The 19,745-nt window shown below is 42.5% G+C and overlaps 1 protein-coding gene across 1 annotated transcript in view; it reads left to right on the top strand.

Moving 5' to 3' along the window:
- The first annotated feature begins 6,086 nt into the window (after positions 1–6,086).
- Positions 6,087–19,745, top strand: part of CDR2L (cerebellar degeneration related protein 2 like) — a 40,541-nt gene continuing 26,882 nt past the window's right edge. Inside the window, exon 1 of the mRNA XM_020806275.3 lies at positions 6,087–6,641. Coding sequence (XP_020661934.1) covers positions 6,563–6,641 — 79 coding nt within the window. The 5' untranslated portion in view covers positions 6,087–6,562. The remainder of the gene's footprint in view (positions 6,642–19,745) is intronic.

The following is a 19,745-nucleotide window of genomic DNA, read 5'->3' as shown; positions in this document are numbered from 1 at the left end:
GTCCCTACCATTTTTGTCCTTGATCATGTTCATCTTTGCACAAAATGTTCCTTTAATATCTCCAATTTTCCTGAACAGATCTCTGGTTTTTCCCTTTCTCTTATTTTCCTCTATTTCTTTGCATTGTTCATTTAGGAAGGCCCTCTTGTCTCTCCTTGCTATTCTTTGGAAGTCTGCATTCAATTTTCTGTAACTTTCCCTATCTCCCTTGCATTTTGTTTCCCTTCTCTGCTATTTGTAAGGCCTCGTTGGACAGCCACTTTGCTTTCTTGCATTTCCTTTTCTTTGGGATGTTTTTTGTTGCTGCCTCCTGTACAATGTTACGAGCCTCCATCCATAGTTCTTCAGGCACTCTGTCCACCAAATCTAGTTCCTTAAATCTGTTCTTCACTTCCACTGTGTATTCATAAGGAATTTAGTTTAGATTATACCTGACTACCCAGTGTTTTTTCCTACTCTCTTCAGTTTAAGCTTGAATTTTGCTATGAGAAGCTGTTGATCAGAGCCACAATCAGCTCCAGGTCTTGTTTTTGCTGACTGAATAGAGCTTCTCCATCTTTGGCTGCAGAGAATATAGTCAATATGATTACGGTATTGCCCATTATTATTATTATTATTATTATTATTATTATTATTATTATTATTATTATTATTATTATTATTATTATTATTATTATTATTATTATTATTATTATTATTATTATTATTATTATTATTATTATTATTATTTATTTGTTTGTTTGTTTGTTTATTTGTTTATTTGTTTATTTGTTTATTTGTTTATTTAATTTATATGCCGCCCACACTACCCAAAGGTCTCTGGGCGGCTTACAGCATTTAAAATACAATAAAGTTATGTAGCAATTAAAATACAATTAAAATATATATAAAATTGCCATCGGACCCACAGCTAATATTATTTCAGTTAAAAGCCTTCTGGAACAGGAAGGTTTTGACCTGGCGCCGAAATGTCATCAGTGTCGGCGCCAGACGAATCTCAGTCGGGAGGGCATTCCATAGTCTGGGGGCAGCTGCCGAAAAGGCCCTTTGTCTACCTCCTCTTACCTCCTTGAGGGACGGCTCTTTCAAAAGGGCCCCCTGGCTAGATCTTAATTGCCGGGTAGGCTCATATGGAAGGAGGCGGTCCTTCAGGTATCCAGGGCCCAAGCCGTTTAGGGCTTTATATGTCAAAACAAGCACTTTGAATTGGGCCCGGGCAGCAACTGGTAGCCAATGTAACTTATACAGAATCGGCTTGATATGTTCCCTGGCGGCCACACCACTCACCAGCCGCGCCGCTCGATTCTGGACCAGCTGCAGTCGCCGGACCGTCTTCAAAGGCAGCCCCACGTAAAGTGCATTGCAGTAATCTATACGGGATGTTACCAGTGCATGAGACTCCGCTCGTCCAGGTAGGGCCGTAGCTGGTATAGTTTCCGCAGCTGGAGGAAGGCGCCCCTGCCTACCGAGTCCACCTGGGCTTCCAGTGTTAGACTGGGGTCCAGGAGCACCCCCAAGCTGCGGACCCTGTCCCTTAGGGGGAGTGTAACCCCATTCAGGGCAGGGAGATGGCCCTCCAGCCTGTCTGGCGAAGCACCCACTAACAGCACTTCCGTCTTGTCTGGATTGAGTTTCAATTTATTGACCCTCATCCAGTCCATTATCAGGTCCAGACACGAGTTCAGCACAGAAACCGCCTCACCTGGATTGGTGGAAAACGAGAGGTAGAGCTGAGTGTCGTCAGCATATTGCTGACTCCTCAGCCCAAACCTCCTGATGACCTCTCCCAGCGGTTTCATGTAGATGTTAAACAGCATGGGGGACAGTATCGAGCCCTGAGGAACCCCATGACATGAATGCCATGGGGCAGAGCAACTGTCCCCCAGCACCACCCTCTGGACACGGTCAGCCAGGAAGGAGTGGAACCACCGTAAAACAGTGCCCCCAACTCCCAACCCAGCCAGCCTATCCAGAAGGACACCATGGTCGATGGTGTCGAAAGCCATCTGGTGATTTCCATGTGTAGAGTTGTCTCTTGTGTTGTTGGAAAAGAGTGTTTGTGATGACCAGCTTGTTCTCTTGACAAAACTCTATTAGCCTTTTCCCTGCTTAGTTCTGAACTCCAAGGCCAAACTTTCCTGTTGTTGCTTTTATCTCTTGACTCCCTACTTTAGAATTCCAGTCCCATAGAATGAGAAGAACATCTTTCTTTGGTGTCAGTTTTAGAAGTTGTTGTAAGTCTTCATAGAATTGGTCAAATTCAGTCTCCTCAACACTGGTGGTTGGTGCATAAACGTGGATTATTGTGATGTTGAAAGGTCAACCTTGGATTCGTATTGACATCATTCTATCATTTTTGAGATTATATCCCATTACAGCTTTTCGCATTCTTTTGTTGACTATGAGGGCTACTCCATTCCTTCTACGGGTTTCTTGCCCACAATAGTAGATATGATACTCATCTGAATTGAATTTGCCCATTCCTGTCCATTTTAGTTCACTGATGCCCAGGATGTCGATGTTTATTCTTGCCATCTCCTGTTTGACCACATCTAGCTTCCCAAGGTTCATAGATCTTACATTCCAGGTTCCTATGCAGTATTTTTCTTTGCAGCATCGGACTTTACTTTCACTTCCAGGCATATCCACAGCTAATCATCCTTTCGGCTTTGGCCCAGCCACTTCATTAGCTCTGGAGCTACTTGTCCTTGTCCTCCGCTCTTCCTCAGTAGAATGTTGGACGCCTTCCGACCTGAGGGGCTCATCTTCCAGCGTCATATCTTTTAGCCTTTTGTTTCTGGTCATGGGGCTTTCTTGGCAAAGATACTGGAGTGGCTTGCCAGTTCCTGCTCCAGGTGGATTGCATTTAGTCGGAACTCTCCACTATGACCTGTCCGTCTTGGTTGGCCCTGCACAGCATAGTCCATAACTTCACTGAGTTACTGTGAGAGTTCATTTTTGGGGCTTCCCGCTCTTCCCAAAAAGGAGTCGAAACCGCCTTCTCTGCTGTTAACTTTTCTTTATTAAACAGAACAAACGGAACTTCATTGTTAACTGGTGATTTTTGTTTAATCTCTTGCCCCGAAACCGGATCAGGCAAGGGCACCCACGTAGTTTCCAAAACAGTTTTAACAGGCTCAATGTCCCAAGGTCCAACAGGGACCTCCCCCAACAGTTTGTCTCTTTTATCTTGGTCAAACGGACTCAATAACGGTAGGGTTTCTTCATCTCCCATCCAGCCCCACGAAGGGTCTCCTTCTCTTGGCGAGGCACTCCAGGGACCAGGTAGCAGCCCATCTTCTTCAGCTCTTCTATATGCCATGCTTGTCTAGCTGCCCTTTCCCTTTCACTTGCCTCTTTAGCCTCACATAACTTCTTACACCAGAGCTTAGCCTCCGTCTCTCCCCAATAAGAGGGTTTTTGCATCAAGCCCCTCTTACGCCTCCTTTCGGCCTCCTCTCGAGGCACTCGCACCTGCTCCCAACGTTTGGTCCATGGATCCTCTATCCAGACCATCTCTCAACCACCAGGGATATCATCCCTCCTCATTATTATATCCCCCAGCCCCCCTTCGACCCCCTTTAGCTCCACCTCCTCTCTTCCCTCCAAATCTTCCTTATAAGGACCAGGTGTCATTAACCCCTTGAGAGCTTCCTCCAAGTCGCTGGTATCAACTGCACAGGACACCTTCCCTGCCCGTGGTGCTTCTCCTGACCCCTGTGTGTCGGTATCTTGGTCTTCCTTACGACCAGGGGAGGTAGGAGGGCTAGTCTGTGTCATTTTAGAAGTCTTTAAGAGAGTCGGCTCTACTAGAAAGACCCGAAGCTTCTGGTCTTTCCCTTCACAGTTACTCAAGCCCCTTCGCCACGACAAGGCAGCAATCCATGAAGGGGGAAAAACTGATAATGGGATATAAAAGCCACTTTGAATCAGTCTGGTCCAGTTCTAACACAAAGGTTTTTTTTCTCTCTGCTGCTGGTGGCTTCTACTTTTTTCAAGCAGACTTTTGCTTTTGTGATCAAGTTTAGTGCTAGATCACCTGATCATTACATTGCTATACTAATTTAGCACTATATTACGTCTGAATGGATCAAAACAAGAGAGATAAACATTGATATGAAATAGAAATATCTCTGACGAACTAAAGCAAACTACAGTACGCTGTTTCCACAATATATATGTATGTCTTTATAGTCATGGAGAACTTGGGAAAACTGCCCCTCCTCCTTAGCACCATGCAACACATTAAACAGCTGACCAGCTTTTCCATGAACCATAAAAGGAGAGCCAGGGATCAGCAAAAGGCAGGATCAAAGGAAGGGGAATTGTGAGCTATAACACAAATCAAACCACATTGCTTTGAGGGGCCAGTGTAACTATAATCCAGTGTCTCCGTGTCACTACCTAATATGAACAGAAGTGTAAAATAGGCTGCGAATCAAGCCACAACAAAGCCAATTTGCTTTCATTCAGTTTGTCAGTGTATTTGCAGCCTTAGTCACCAGGAAGGGAGACAGCTCTCAGGAACAGCAGCACTGAAAGTGCAAAAAGTTGTATGTGTGAAGTTGAATTTAAACTCTAGCAAGAAGTGGCAGCAACTGCTGCAGCTGTTGAGTGCATTTTGCAATCTGCATGGGTACGCTCCTCCTTTCCCGCCACTGGACCATTTATCCAGATCCTGAAGCAGCTGATCCAGAAATGGCACATCCGCTGTTCTCAGCCCTGGACTGCCTTGTTGCCTCTGTCCTGTCACAAGTCTGCCCGGCAGTGTCAAACGGAGCCTCTTCTTGCTCTCAGGTTTTGGCCATGTTGTTTCAGGGCCTGGGATGAGGCTGTTGCCCTCACAATCCTAGCCTTCACCAAATTAGCCTCCTGCCCCCAGTGATGGCAGAAAAGCATGTCCTCTATAAGTGACGTTGAAGAAGGATTCAAGTGCATATTGGTCCACCTTCTATATGTGGAATGTGGGGAGTGTCAGAGGGCAACATCTTTTGTTTGGGCTCAAAAACGTCTTAAGCCAGCCCTGGAGAGCAGATATTGAAAGAAAGACATTTTCTGAAGTGGGCCTATACCTGTACACTTGAATTATAAAAGAAGAGATACCATATAATGTTCTCCTAACAGGAGGGATGGCTGGGATTATTTTGGGATATTAAAGGGCTCTGTAGACATTCAAAGACATGCTTTTTGCAGGATTGAAAGTAAGACCCTGGTGCACCTCGGCGGGGGTTGTCTAGGGACACCATCCAGCCCAACGCCAAGTCTAACTCTCTCTCATCTTGCTGTCTACTAGGAGGACTGTTTTGTTTTCTCTTCTCGTCTCTCCTACCTATTTGAAGTGGCAAGAAACCCGGAACTAAATCCTTTGCAGCCGGGCTGTTCCTTTCTTGCAAGCCAGCACAATAAAGAAAACCCACCGAAAGAACAATGGCGAAGAATTGTGATCAGCCCAAGAGGCTCAGGATGGCACCCCACTGGCGTGGCTGGCTCCGACTGGCAGACACTCACCCTCAGCGCGCAAATTAAAAGCTGAGCAGGAGGCCGTCGTCAAGATCCCTCCCACACACGGGCACAGCCACTGTGTGTGTGTGTGTTTTATTATTATTACTCACATATGTGTATGTGTATTTAAACCCAGGCTGGCATCATTCAGGACTCCGCCCCTGCTCCCTGGATCCCGCCGGAATGCAAGCCTAAAATCCGCCGAGCTGCCGCTAAAATGCATTCGGAATTTTTCTCATGAGGAGGAAGGGCGGGGGGGGGGAGAGAAAGAAGGGAAAAGAAGGAGGTCTGTTCTCCCTTCCCCACCCCCGCCCGGTGCCCACGTCTTTGCATGGATTTTCTTGCAGCGGTTCCATGCTAGAGGTCTCCACCAAGCTTGCACAAACAGGAAGGCGCTGCATGGGGAGGTTGCGCTTTCTTTTGTGCATCCCCCCAGCTCCCTCGGTGCGAGTGTGTGACGAGCGCGGCAGTCTCCCGCTTCTCCTTGCCGTCCCTAACAAAGACGCATCATCTAGACGCCCTTTCCCGAAAAGAGGATTTCGGCGCGCAGGAGAAGAAAAGCGGGAAAAGAGGAAAATCGGCACGCCTGGCCTTTCTCTACCGTCCCTCGGCAAGCAGCAGCCCGAGAAAGAGAGGGGGGAGCGGGGGGCGGGCGGGGAGGAAGGTGATGCGAAAGAGCGAGGGAGCGAGCGGGGAGAGCCTGGTGCCACCGCAGCCGCACTGATCACAATAGATCGTCTGCAAAGCCATTGTCCCAAGCTCAGGTCTGCCGCACGCGAAGGATCAGCCCCACAGGCCCGTCTTACAGGCCGATCCCAGGCGTAGCAGGCTGGCGCCTGGATCCTGATTTCATCAGCTCCGGTCCCCTCGGTCAACATCCTCTCTGCTCTCCCTTCTCCCTCCCCCCCCCCCCATCGCCGGTCTCCTCTCCTCTCCTTCCTTCCTTCTCCTCCCCCCCCCCCGCCCCACCTCCGTCTCTGCAGCATTTCCCATTGAGAGCTCTGCCAGCTTCTCTTTAAGGCTTACGGCTCTTGTTTTGGATGGTAGCAGAGCAGAGCTCATGCTGAGCACCGACAGGATGGAGGAGTTTCAGAGTGAGGAAGAGGAGCCCTGGTATGACCAGCAGGACTTAGAACAAGGTAAGGGACGCGTGGAAACATGAGCGGCACTCTAGCCACAGAGGAAGAAATGACCTCGTAGAAGAATAGAAGAAGGAGAGAACGCTGGACGGCCGAATTTAATAAGAATAAGAATAAGAAGAATAAGAATGCTTCCTTCCCCTGCTTCTCAAACGACAGTCTTTAGGATCTGAAATACTGTCGCTTTTCGGTGTGTGTGTGTGTGTGGGGGGAGGAATATTGAAAATTGTCTATTTAATAATTCATTGTACGCCAAGGGAGCAATTTCTAGTTAAATGCCTCTGCAGTACATTTTGCCCTTGGTTCTTTTGCCCCGAGGATACAGCTGTCATGACCCTTATCTGGTTAGTTAGAGGTGGTGTAATTATAAGTAGCCGGAAATGATTTATGCAAAATCAGACACTTAATGAAAACGGGGCAAGTATTCAGGTGCAGCGGTCCCAAAAGCTAATGACACCCCCCCCCTTTTTAAGGGAAATGCTTGTGTGTTTTAGGATTTTTTTAATTTTATAGATAGAATTTTACATTGCATGCTTGTATATCGTATTAGTTCAATAAGGGCTAGCAAATGTGTGTTTCATTTTGTTGGAATGTTAAAGTTTTCACAACTTCAGTTGCAGTGCAGGGAATGAAAGGCGATTATCTAGGTTTTAAGCATTCCATACATACTTAAACATGACGCATTTCAGCTGGGGAAGAATATATTGCCTGATACAGATTCATGAAATATTGAGTCTTGAACAACCTGCAGATGAAACTAGAAATCTAGAAATTGTGCATTGTGAAGTCAGAACTGTAGCTAAGAATCTTTCAGTTCCATTGATTGTGTCCCATCATGTTAAACATGTTCTTAACTCTTCCACTGAAATTAAGGGAGCTTAAATATGTTTACATTTGACCAGATTGTGACGTCATTTATTTGAGGGTTACAACTTGTTGCAGCCTATCCACAGAAAGTCGGGTTCTTAAAATGAAGAATCTCCAGAGGGAATTTAGAATACAGTAAAACTAGAAATGCTAAAGGGCATACAAGTTTCACCAAATTTCTTATGTCAGCATCAATAAAGTAAATATATTTTCTAACAATCAGGTCTCTAAAAGGGCTTGTTTGATGGCCATGCACTCAGAGTCCGACAGTGTCTAAGTTCTTCTGCTTCGTTGTGTGTGAGTAAGGTATAAATTCATATGATATGAAAGGAGATGTCTGTACGTCTCAAAGCCAGTCTGGAGAACCATCATGTCTTGATGCACCAGTTTTAAGACTTAACTGACTCAACACCTGCTTAAGAGTGGAGCATGCCAATGTTTACATTAGCACAGCATCAGGAAACATAATACTGCACTGGCATTGTAAGGGCATGACAGAAGCATGTCAGATTAATGAACAATTATTGAGAAAGACAGCTGAAGAAAGTAGTAGGTATAATGAGCTCAAACTGAGTGTGAATAATGAGTGCAGAAGAGAGTTCAAGGCCAGCAAAGTGGACTGTTAATGCTTCATGAGTAGAGCTAGTTGATGCCAAAGACTGTATTTGTACAATTGTACTTTGTGGAGCTGTACTGAGTCAGAGCAACAGTTCTGGTTGATCAGTGGTCCCAGGTTTAATGCATCATTGCCCAGTTGCCCTTTTTAGTTGGAAAATAAGAGGACTGTAGAAGATGGAGTGCATCATTATTAGGCACTGTGCCTTACTCAGAGGATTTGGATGCCAACTGGCTGGAGAAAAGGTAATGTTTGGCAGCAGATTCAAAGGGAGTCTGGCCTTTTCTTCAAGTGAGAGGCTGAAACAGCTGATGGCAAGGACAAGTGGGAACAACAGTTGTCTTGATGACCTACGCGGGAGAGTGGATATTTTGCTCTGATGCTGCTATATCATCAAAGGTGCAGATTCATAAAAGCTGCTTATGGAGCAAGCAGTGCTTTAAACAAAAGTTCTGTGAAGGGTTATGCCCATAAACTATTCATTTGTTTGTTTATGTATTTCCATTCCTCCAGAATGCTCCAGATTTCATTCATGGTTCTCTGTGCCTTATCCCTACAATAAAGGTATATCAGCATAGGATTAAAATGACTGTCCCAAAGTTATCCAGTAAGTTTCATGGATGAATGGGGATTGGAACCTAAACATCCCAAGCCCCAGGCCAACATTCTTATTACACTAGCTCTCTTCCTAAGGTATCTCATATCTGTACTGCTTTTTAAAATAAAAGCCTAAAATATATCACATTGATACTGCTTTCTAAAGGGTTTTGTATCTATACTATCTACAGTACAGGTACTTTTTATTTGACTCTCCAGCTAGTTAGATTAGTTATGTCTCTGACCAAGGAGTTTGCTTATATATTTTTGTTGTCCCTTTTTTGTTTTGTAGTTTTTCCCTTTTAATTTGTTCCTTACCTAAATACAGGATTGGCCCCTCTTGCTTTGTCACATGCAGTCTAATTAGAATTCTATATGGTTATTTAACCTAGTTGCCCAGTATGCGGAATGCAAAGAATTTCAAATTTTAATGTTACTATCTACAGTATTCCCCACCCCTTAAGTTATTAAAAATTAAATTAACGTTATATTGGAATAGGTCTGAGTGTGTAGGGACCAGGTGATGGAGCTCTTTGTTGTAGGATGGCCCTGTACACATGATCCTGCTGTCCTTCCTGTTGCCCTTCACTTTTCCCTTAAACATACGTATAGCATTCAAACAATGTCTCCCACAAGACACAGTCTCTGCCTAAAATCTTATGAGATTTTGAAACTAGAATACGTAAATGAATGTAGACCATACAAATTCGGGATACTGTAGAGTCTAGATTTTCTGAACTTTTCAAGACAGGGAAATTTAGAACAGAAAACTAGGCTTACATTTGCAGAGCCATACAGGCTATAAGCTTGTTTGTTTGTTTACAATATAAGTATTGTATGAGAAGTAATGGATCCCTGGGTAACGGGGCTAAGAATAAATAATTTACAGGATTGTTCCAGTATTTTGCCTTTCTGATTCAAACAAGCTTGTTGACATGTCCAGACACGAACCATCACTGCCCTCATTCACTTTTATGGTTGAGCAAAGAAGTAGCCTCGTTTTCTTGCGTTCAGCTTCTGTACAGTGGGGTCTCTACTTAAGAACTTAATCCGTATTGGAAGGTGGTTCTCAAGTTGAAAAGTTCTTATGTTGAATCTGCATTTCCCATAGGAATGCATTGAAAACCATTTAATCCGTATCTGCTCTTTTCCGTCCATAGAAACTACAGTGGAACCTCTACTTAAGAACTTAATCCATTTTGGAATGGTGTTCTTAAGTTGAAGCAAAATTTCCCATAGGAATGGACCGAAAACCAATTAATCCGTTCTGGCTGTTTTTTTGTTATGTAGAGGTGTGTTCGTACATTGAAGCATTAGTTCCCATAGGAACTAATGCAAAGCTGGTTAATACGTACTCTACCACTAGGGGGAGAATTTTTTTTAACCTAAGATGACCTAAGGTTAAAAAAAGAGCAGGAAAGGTTTTTTTTTCCTGTTCTTATCTTGGATTTCTGTTCTCAAGTAGAAGCAAAATTTAGCAAATGGAGCTGTTCTTAAGTTGGATTGTTCTTAAGTAGAGACATTCTTAAATAGAGACCCCACTGTACATTAGCTCCGTCACTGAGCGTGGATAAAGTGTCCACAAAAAAATGAGTGTTTTCCAGCAATAGAACTGGATAGCTTCCTGCTCTTATCTTTATTTTAGACAGGTTTTCGCTCTTAACAAACTTCTAGTGTTCCAATTGCAGTAGTACACTTAGAACAGTGCCGCTAAGTTATAGCTTCTATTGCTTTATGCCAACTGTCCTTCTATCCAGTCGCAAAGAGCAGTGCTTAGAGAGAAGCCAGTTTGATGGGACAAGTATCTCTAGGCAGCATGTACGTCTTTGGTGTTCTGGTTTAATCACATACCCCTTTCATCTTTTCTGAAGAAAGGCATTCTGGACCCGAGCCTTGTTTCTTTAAGAAAGTGCTACTGCTGGAATCGATGAAGGTAGAGCTATGGAATGCCAGAGACAGTCAGCCTTGTTTCCAGCAGCTGGAACTTGATGATGTGGCTATGCTGACATAATGCAGCAGCCTTTCAAGGAATGTTTCCTATGGAAGCTCAAGAGAGTGAACTGGGAAATGTTAGCTATAAAGAATATGACTCCCCCCCATCCTTCACATATAACTTGCTTTAGAGTAAATGCTTGTGAAAGGAGATTGCAACCCCAAGTAACCTGCCCAGTTGCTATAACCTCCTAAATCAGAAAGTTCATGCTATTAATATGCAGATGTGTATTGTCTTACTTGTTTATATATCACACTCTCCCCAACTTCATTTTTTTCTGTAGGAGTTTGAGGGTGTTATGTTTGGCCCCTTATTTTGGCCTCACAATGATCCCATAAATTGGTTTAGGCTGTCAGGGAATGCTTGTCCCAGTCACATCAAGTAGCCTTCATGGCAGAGCAGGGATTTTGTATATACTGTAATAACTTGCATGTCGCCGCCAAGCTCAGCGCATGTTTTAAATGTAGCTCTTGGTCATGAACGAAGTGGAAGGATAGAGTAAGAATCACTAAGGTAGTTATCTTTTAAGCTCCCTTTGGAAAGAATACTAGATTATTCCAGCAGTGACATACTTCATGGCTGTACTGTTTGCACTGCTATTTTTGTCAGATGTGAATAATTGCTTTCTAAATTATTGCTATCCTCCTCCTCGGAAATTTTGTCTGTGAAATTTGGGGTTGTTAGTTATATTGAGATTTGCCTTTCCTCCAATGACCCCTGTGCCAAATACATGGTTACCCTCCTTGCCACTTTATTCTGGCAACAACTCTGTTCAGGCAGAAAGAAGAAATGACTTGCAGAAGATTACCCAGTGTTTTCTGTGGGTACCATGTAGTCTGGATCTCTCAAGTTCTAGCCCATCATTCTTACCACAACATTATACTGGCTGTCACACATGATATGTGAGTTATGATGGAAAATTCTCCTTAGAAAAATCATCTTACCATATATTACTACCAGAACAATAGCATTACTTACTGTATACTCCATCCCATAACTGTTAATATCGTAGTCCTATGTATATATGGTAGGACTGGATCTGAGATAATCTACTGGCTTTGCTCCCAACGTCTGTCTGTTCAAAGGTCTGATCTGTATGGCTCCCCTGAACACATAAACTGGAATATACATAGGCTTTCTTGTATGTGAGGTCTGTTGGGGGGGGCATATATTTTTTCAAGCATACGTATGCTTGTGGTCTTCCTTTATATGGAATTCGTGGTTTTGTGGAGGCTCAGAAGGTGTAACCTTAATGTGTTACTGAATACCTGAACAGGGCAATTCTGTCAATCTTCGCACAGGAACAGCAATAAACTTACGGTAAAATGGAACGTGCAGACACATACTCGTAGTTCTAGTTGTAAACCAGAGATAAGCTATAAGTACAAGTGTAAGCAACTTGTTCCCTTTCAACTGTTTTGGAATTACAGTATAGTCCCCCAAAGCACCTACCATCAGGCAGACTAGTTGGGCCTGATGGGAGAAGAAAACATCTGGATGACACTAGTTTGCTTAAACGTACATTTGTGGAAACATACCTTATGAAGTACCAATCAAGAACTTAAAAAACCCATACAATTCAAATCTTCATGTTGTAGCCCAGCATCAAACCTTTATACTGTATTCCCCTCTCTGGAAATCTGCTGTCCTTCTTGGCAGTCTACTGTGATAAGTATTTATTTATTTATTTTACATATACAGAATAACATAATATAATGTCTTGTTATTCCTACTGACTTGCACATAGAGCCTGGGTGTTCATAACATCAAATGCTGCTGTACCAAGTTGTAAATGCTGCATTTTAACATTAGGTGTTTATAAATAATTTCTTCTAGAACAACAGCTATGTTAATCTGTAAACACAAACTTTTAAAAAGTATTCTTCTAAATCTCCCAAGGCTTAACTGAAGTTTAATATGTGGATGGTAATCATCCTGGAGAAAATGCTGCTGGGAACTTGGGAAGTTTCTTAAATGCAGAGATCTTTGTGTGTGGAACTGAGAGGATCCCAAAAATTTTGGAAGTGTCTGATTTGGGGAATCAGGTATTTGCTTGTAGAGTATATAGACAATTTTATTGGCAGGGTATATAATAGATTCATGAGCTGCATTAGCCATATGCCTTTGCTGGTAGTGCATAGAACATTACCATAACATAAGACGAGGATGCTAAAAATCAGAGAGATAAATGCATAATCAATCAGATATCCAAATGTTCTTGGCTGGGTGTACATGAATTGACGTTAGCTGCAGCCACTGAAGCGAAATGTCCACAACATTTTTGAAGTGTTCTGCTTAAATCTACAAATACCTGTCAGGTTGGTTTCTTCAAGAAATGAAAAAGTTACTGTAATGAGTGGCAGAAATCTCCCCAGGATGTGTCACCAGTCTGGCTGCATTGCTGTGAAGGAATGTGATACAGATCACCTGATCCTCTGGCATGGTCTGCTGTGATTGGCAGGCTGTTGCCTGACCCCAAATCTGCACAGTTGGGAGGATGCTGGCTGCCTCTGCAGTCCCTTTTGGCTTATTTATTTATGAGTCTGAAACTGCAGGTGTATTCTGCATATGGAAAGTATTTCACTGCCTAGTTGCCGAATCAGTGTGATGCTACATGGCAGACCAGGATTCTGTGGAAGTTACTGGGGAAGGGATGGTATTTAAGTCATTTTAGAGCATCTTTCAGCAATAAAGTATGTGGGTAGAGTAGTTATTTCTAAATAACGTACATTATTAAATGGCGCTATAGGAAATACGTATCTGTCCCTATCTAATCTGTTTTAAATCTGATTTCTAAATTTGCCAAACTGTTCAAAAGCTACTAGCCTCAATTACCTTCTTTTAACTCCAGGCCTGGACATACTTGACTCATAGATCAGAACGCAGTGGAGGCTGGTCCGTTTTGACTAGTGACACCCTGTTCTACCTTAGATCTCAGACAGCCCACCCTGCTTATCTCATTGTCTAAGGAACAGAGTTAAGATCCCAATTCTGTACTCAGCTCCCTGCTTCATCACACTCAGTGGCTGAAATCCAGTGGTAAACTGCAACTAGAATGGGCCCATGGAATCAGTGGGGATTTGGTGAGTCGACTCTTCTGTACCTTCCACCGATTCAACCAGCCTTCTCTAGTTGTGACTTTACTGCTGGGATTCAGCTAGTGTTTGTAGGGGGAAGAAAATGAAGGAATGTAAGTGAGTATTTTCAGTGCCCAGGCACAGAGGAAAGCAAAAGTACATTTCTAGTTTGGGAACAAGGTAGATTTTTCTGCTTTTCAATTGAGTTGTAGAGTGAATGAATGTGGTGTGGGGCATGGCTGAGAAAATGCCTGCCTGTGTGTATGAAAGAGAGAGGGCAAACACCCACTTTTGCCTCTAGCTCTGCCTGTTATCCCTGGTTGGACTTCTGTTGGCTGCCTGGCATTCTGCTCCTTCAGCCGCAGTGGGCACCAGCTGGCGGTGAATAACTCTTTTGATTTCTCCTCTCCTCCTGACTAGGTCATGGTCAGGATTCAAACAACCATACACGTACCTTGATACACCTAACAGGGAATTGGACATTCTTAAACAGCAGCTCTCTGTTGCAAGTGGCAAATCACTTTTGAAATTCAGATACTTTTTTTTTAAAAAGCAGATTATGATAAGGGCACAGAGGCAGCTGCTGCAGAGGGAGAGAAAAGTTTATATTCCTACTCTAGGCATGCAAAAGCACTTGGATTTGTATGATCCAACGTAGCTCAAATCCTGTGATTTGAGTAACGGGAGCAACCTGTATTTATATCCCTCATAGGACAGGCTCAAGACATTTTGGTGTGTGTGATGAAGGAAAAGTTAGCCGTCATTTCACTTCATCGATAAAATATGACTGGATTGCTAGCTAAATCTTATTTGAACACTGCTATTGAGACAGCATTCTCTACCACATCTGAGGATACCAGACTACCTAAGGGACTTACAAGTTGGAAGTTGGTGCTGCCGCTCGCCCCCAATATCCAATGTCTGAGATGGCTGGCTTTCAACCTGATGGTACAGCCAACCCTGTTCCCCAAAATAAAAACAACTCCAAATTTAATGATGTGCATTGTGTAGGCAATTTGCTGTATAACTAATCTCTTTCAAGAATCTTTGGTGGAGAATGAGCATCTGGTTCCATGTGCAGGAGAGACTGAATTCATGTTGAAATTGCAGGTGGAGAGTCAGAGGTGGGGTAAAGGAGAGAAACAGTTGTATTCTTTAGTATTTGAAATGGCCATCAGGCTATAAAGATTCCTAGCTTGTAAATGGGAAACTACCTTGTGAATCCTAAAGATCTACATATGTTAGTCATTTGTTCTACATCAGCATCCGCAGGAGGAAAAAAAAGAACAAATCATTTTCTGACATAATAAGAGTTTTGTTGCACAGCATATCCACACTTAATAGTTAAGCATTGTGGACAGAATCCATCTCTGCCACATGTATCAGCGAGACCAAACAAAAATCCATCGGGCCGGATTTTTGCTGGATCATACTTTGAATTATGATGTCCAATTTTTGTTTTTGAAACAATTGAATATTTTAGTCCCAAAGTTCTTCTTTTAACAACCACTTTTCTGTATCTAGTACTCCTAGCCTTTCATCATATGACAGACTCTCTGTACTTTTTAGTATTTTTATAACTCTTTCTGGATCACCGCTCTTAATAGTAAATCCAGCTGGTAAGTGGTAAGAGGACTGGAATCAAACCAGAGGCCTCTGAGAAAAAAGTTTGGTTGGTACTACAGTTCTGAAGGACCTACAAGAAACAACCCTTTCTCAGACAGATGAAATGCAGTATCCTGAACTAAAAGCTATGTACAGTAGCTCCATTTCAAGACAGAAACTCTTCTCTTCAACACAACGTTTTGTTTTTGGCTTCTCGTTTTCTTTTCTCTTACTGTTTGTCATCATAGTTTTGTCTTCATTATACTTCTGACCCCCAACAAAAAGCATAAAGGGGGTTCTTACGTTGTTATTGCTACATGCCATCAAGTTGCCTCTGACTTGTGGAGAGCCAATGAGTGAGTGATCTCCGAAATGTTTTATCCTCAACAGCCCTGCTGAGCTCCTGCAGACTCAAGCCAGTGGCTTATTTTTGGGAGTGAGCCCATCTCATATTTGGTCTTCTTTTCCTGCTTCCTTCAACCTTTGCCAGTATTATTGTCTTTTCCAGAGAATCCTGACCTTCTCACAATGTGCCCAAAGTAGGATAGCCTTAGTTTCGTCATCTTTGCCTGCAGAGATAGTTCAGGCTTGATTTGCTCTAGGACTCACTTGTTTGTCTTTCTGGCAGTCCAGGCTGTTTTGTGTATACTTCAGTAAGTGAGTAGATGGCTCCTCAGGAATGTGTGAGCTGGAAGAGCACCATGAGAATAAAAACAACTTGATTGCAGGAGTAGGATTGGTTTCTTTCTAACGGATTGTTATTGTTTCTACTCAGATACTTGCACAAAGTGCAGCATTACTACAGTGTATACAAAGAATTAAGGGACTAGGAGTGCTTCATGCAAAAGACAAACTTCAGTTCAGTGGCCAGTATCTTTTTGAGCTTTTGCTGAGCAGTACGGAGGACTTGGATCTATTGAAAAATGAAGGAAGGGATATGAAGTGATAGTTATGGCTCCATACAAAGCAGCGACTTGTATGATTCAAATTCTTCCATTGCAGTTTGGTAAGATGTGCAGAACAACTCCATCCTATCATCATCATCATCATCATCATCATCATCATCATCATCATCACCACCACCTTAGAACTGCAGAGCTGGAAGGGACCCTATGGATCATTGAGTCCAGTCCCTGTCAGGGAGCCACAGGGAGCCGCTCAGAGTGGTATAATTATACCAGATGGGCGGGATATAAATCAAATAAATAAATAAATAAATAAATAAATAAATAAACAAACAAACTGAACTCCCAGCCTCTGGCTCTGTTGGCAGATGCCTAAGCCACTGAGCTGTCTAGCACATTGCACGGGGTGTCAGAAGTCCCAGAAGACGCTGATGCAGCTCCTGTCCATACAGTCAAGATTCCTTCTAAAACATAGAGCATTGCTGGCATAGGAAGAAGGTGCCACACAGGCTCTTCTCATGTAACCGAGTCTTTGATACCCTCCTTGAAATTCAAGAAGTGGGGCGGCCGCTTATGCAATAGCAAAAAAAAAAAAGAGAGAGAGATAAAAAGACGAAGAGTCATGTGCAATTTGCATATGCTAATTTATGAGCATAAATGCCCATTTAGAACTTTTCACTACTTTAAAAAGAAATAAAATATATTTTATGGTGGGGAAGACTTTACTCACATAATATGTGTGCTGTCAGCTCATTCTGATATCCACATGTTAGCAGCTGTTGATGGATAACTTCAGACACCCTGATCCTTGTCCACTTAAGGAGCATAGCCCCACAGGATGCCCTCTGTATCTCCTGCAAATGGGTTCTTCTCATTTCTGTTTCTGTTTCTTTTTTTATTTAACAAGGGGTGACAAAAAGGAAAAGGAGAATTGAGGTTAAATGGGAAGAGGAGAAACAATAACATACTAACGTCCATTCTATACATATTGCCATATCAAAATTCCAAATTACTCTTTTTACTATTTTGTGCCTTCCAGATTTAAGTTCTCATTTCAATATATGCTCTTGGTTCTTCTCATTTCTGTACAGATGCCAGCGTTGATGTGTTTTACGTTGCATTAATGTACAAAGATGTGGACTGGCACGAAACAAAAGTGGTAACTGGCCATTGAGATTGATTTTTTTTTTTCATCCTTTTGGCTCTAGTGCTACTTGTCTGATCTCCAGTACAGATTTTATGTAGCTTTAATAGGAAGGAGATCTGGATGTACCTGTCGTTGCTTGCTCGCGGAGCGCTCTCTTTTGCCCCTGACTGCCCTTCACTTTTCTGTCTGCTGTGTAAGCTTTTACCAGATAGTTTCTTGTTCTGATGACTGGTGACAGTGAAACATGACCTTGTATGCATTTAGTAGCCACTTTAGCTCTAAAGTTCAGCTTTCTAGATTTAGCTTTCTTTTGTTAATGTAATGTATATTGAAATGTCTCATGGCTCTTCTTTACCTGTTTTTTAAATACTTTCTTGACAGCCATCCAAATTTAAAAAAAAAACACCAAAAGGAACATTTTCTAATTTTACTCTTGTTATGCCATTCACTTTTCTTGACTTGTTGTTGTTAATAATAGTTTATTTACGGTCCTTAGACCAGTCAGACTTGTTGTTGTTGTTTAGTCGTGTCCGACTCTTCGTGACCCCAAGGACCAGAGCACGCCAGGCCCTCCTGTCTTCCATTGCCTCCCGGAGTTTGGTCAAATTTCCTTGACTAGACCTCTCTAATTATCCTTCCGTCAAATACCCTTTGTTAGTTGTGACATCCACAACTTCTACACAGAAGTCCTTATCTACATTGCTTTGTGATAGTATTGCACATCAGAGTTTTTTTCTTACTGAAAATGAAGGAAGCTTTGCTAGCAAGCATCGTCAGTTTTACATATGACATGGATCTTTTTTTCCCCATGTAATGTTTGTGTCAAGCATTCTAGCTGATATGTTAGTAGAATTATATTTTCTGTTTCCTTTCTATCACATTTGACTGGTGCAGACTTCCTGACCCTTAATGTACATGTATGTGCCCAGTTCTTTTGGGGCAACATTGCCTCTATAAAAGCAATAAGTGAATGCATTTGAGGAGTTCTTCTTTTTAAAAAAGGCAGCATTATTTTGATTCTCCCTGATCCAGGACCAGTTCTCTAGTGTGGAGTACAAAAAAGGATCCATGAGGTTAACTGTTGCACACCTCTGTTGATAAGTACAGCCCAGTGGTGGTGGACGAAAGCCAGCACTGGTGGATTATCATAATGCTAATGAATGGCTGCTGATTGGATATTTTCCTGCATTTCTTTTGTGTGTGAGTTCTTTTGTGTGCAAGTTCTTTTTTAAGTAGGTTGCATTGGCTTAGGAAAAAAAAACATAAATTAGAATATCTTTTCACCCTTTTGGTCAAAAGAGTATTGGATGTTTTCAGAATTAATTGAAAAGGAACTGATTTGGGGGGAGGGTGAATAAAAATCAATGATTTTTTAAAAAAATCAGGTTGGTTTAAATGACAATTTACATTGTCAAAATCCATTTTTTAAATTTAAATCAATTTGAATTAAATCCATTCTGTTTGGAGGACTCTGAGCTGGCAAGAATGTGGAGCTTAATTTAGGGGAAATTGTATTTGTAGGTTACATACAGTACTTGGTTTGCATTCTGCGGCATGGGTACAGTATTGCTACAACCCTTCTAGTTGCACGTAAGTGATTTGTTGTTTGGAGTTTTCAGCCTGCAACTCTGCTTTGTGAGAGTTATTTGTCTCTAGGCCTTATTGGTTTGCTTTCTGTGAAAAGGGTATTGTATAGATTTCAATTGATGGCCCGATATTTATACTTAATTTGTGGCCTTGACAACATACTTGTTCCCAACATCCAGCATTCTGTTTGCGATCCTGGCCAGACAGATGCTTCAGGAAAGCTTACTGTCATGTTTGTCTGTCCTTTATGTAAGTGCTTTCTGCTTGTAGCACGATTGTCATCTGAATTGTGTTTAGGTTGATCTACCATGAGCTGATATCATTTGGAAACTGTATTCCTTAATGGCTGTGCAGTAGTAAGCATATTTGATGTCTGTCTAGCATGGGTGAGTGCTGTGGTTTTTGTTGGTTCTGCCTCCAGAGATAGGGCCTGCCCAGGGTGTAGCTCTGAATTTGATCTCAAGCAGGCCCCTGAAAATGCTTCAGAGTTGTCAGAAGGGAAGAGGCAAAGGAATAGAACTTACCCCAGTACCTGGATTTGAATAGCACACAGTGGGCATAGGATGGCTTTTCTAGGTGCCAGCTAAGCCAGGTCCTGGTTTGCCTGTGGACTGTAACCCTGATTCAGATGGTGGGCAGAGATATCAGAGACTGTGGCTGACTCATCCCCCCACCCCAGTATGAGACTCTGCCTCTTTATTTGCCAGGCT

This window comes from Pogona vitticeps, chromosome 2 (genome assembly GCF_051106095.1).
Source record: "Pogona vitticeps strain Pit_001003342236 chromosome 2, PviZW2.1, whole genome shotgun sequence".
NCBI lineage: Eukaryota > Metazoa > Chordata > Lepidosauria > Squamata > Agamidae > Pogona > Pogona vitticeps.
This window is presented reverse-complemented; position numbering and strand designations above follow the sequence as displayed.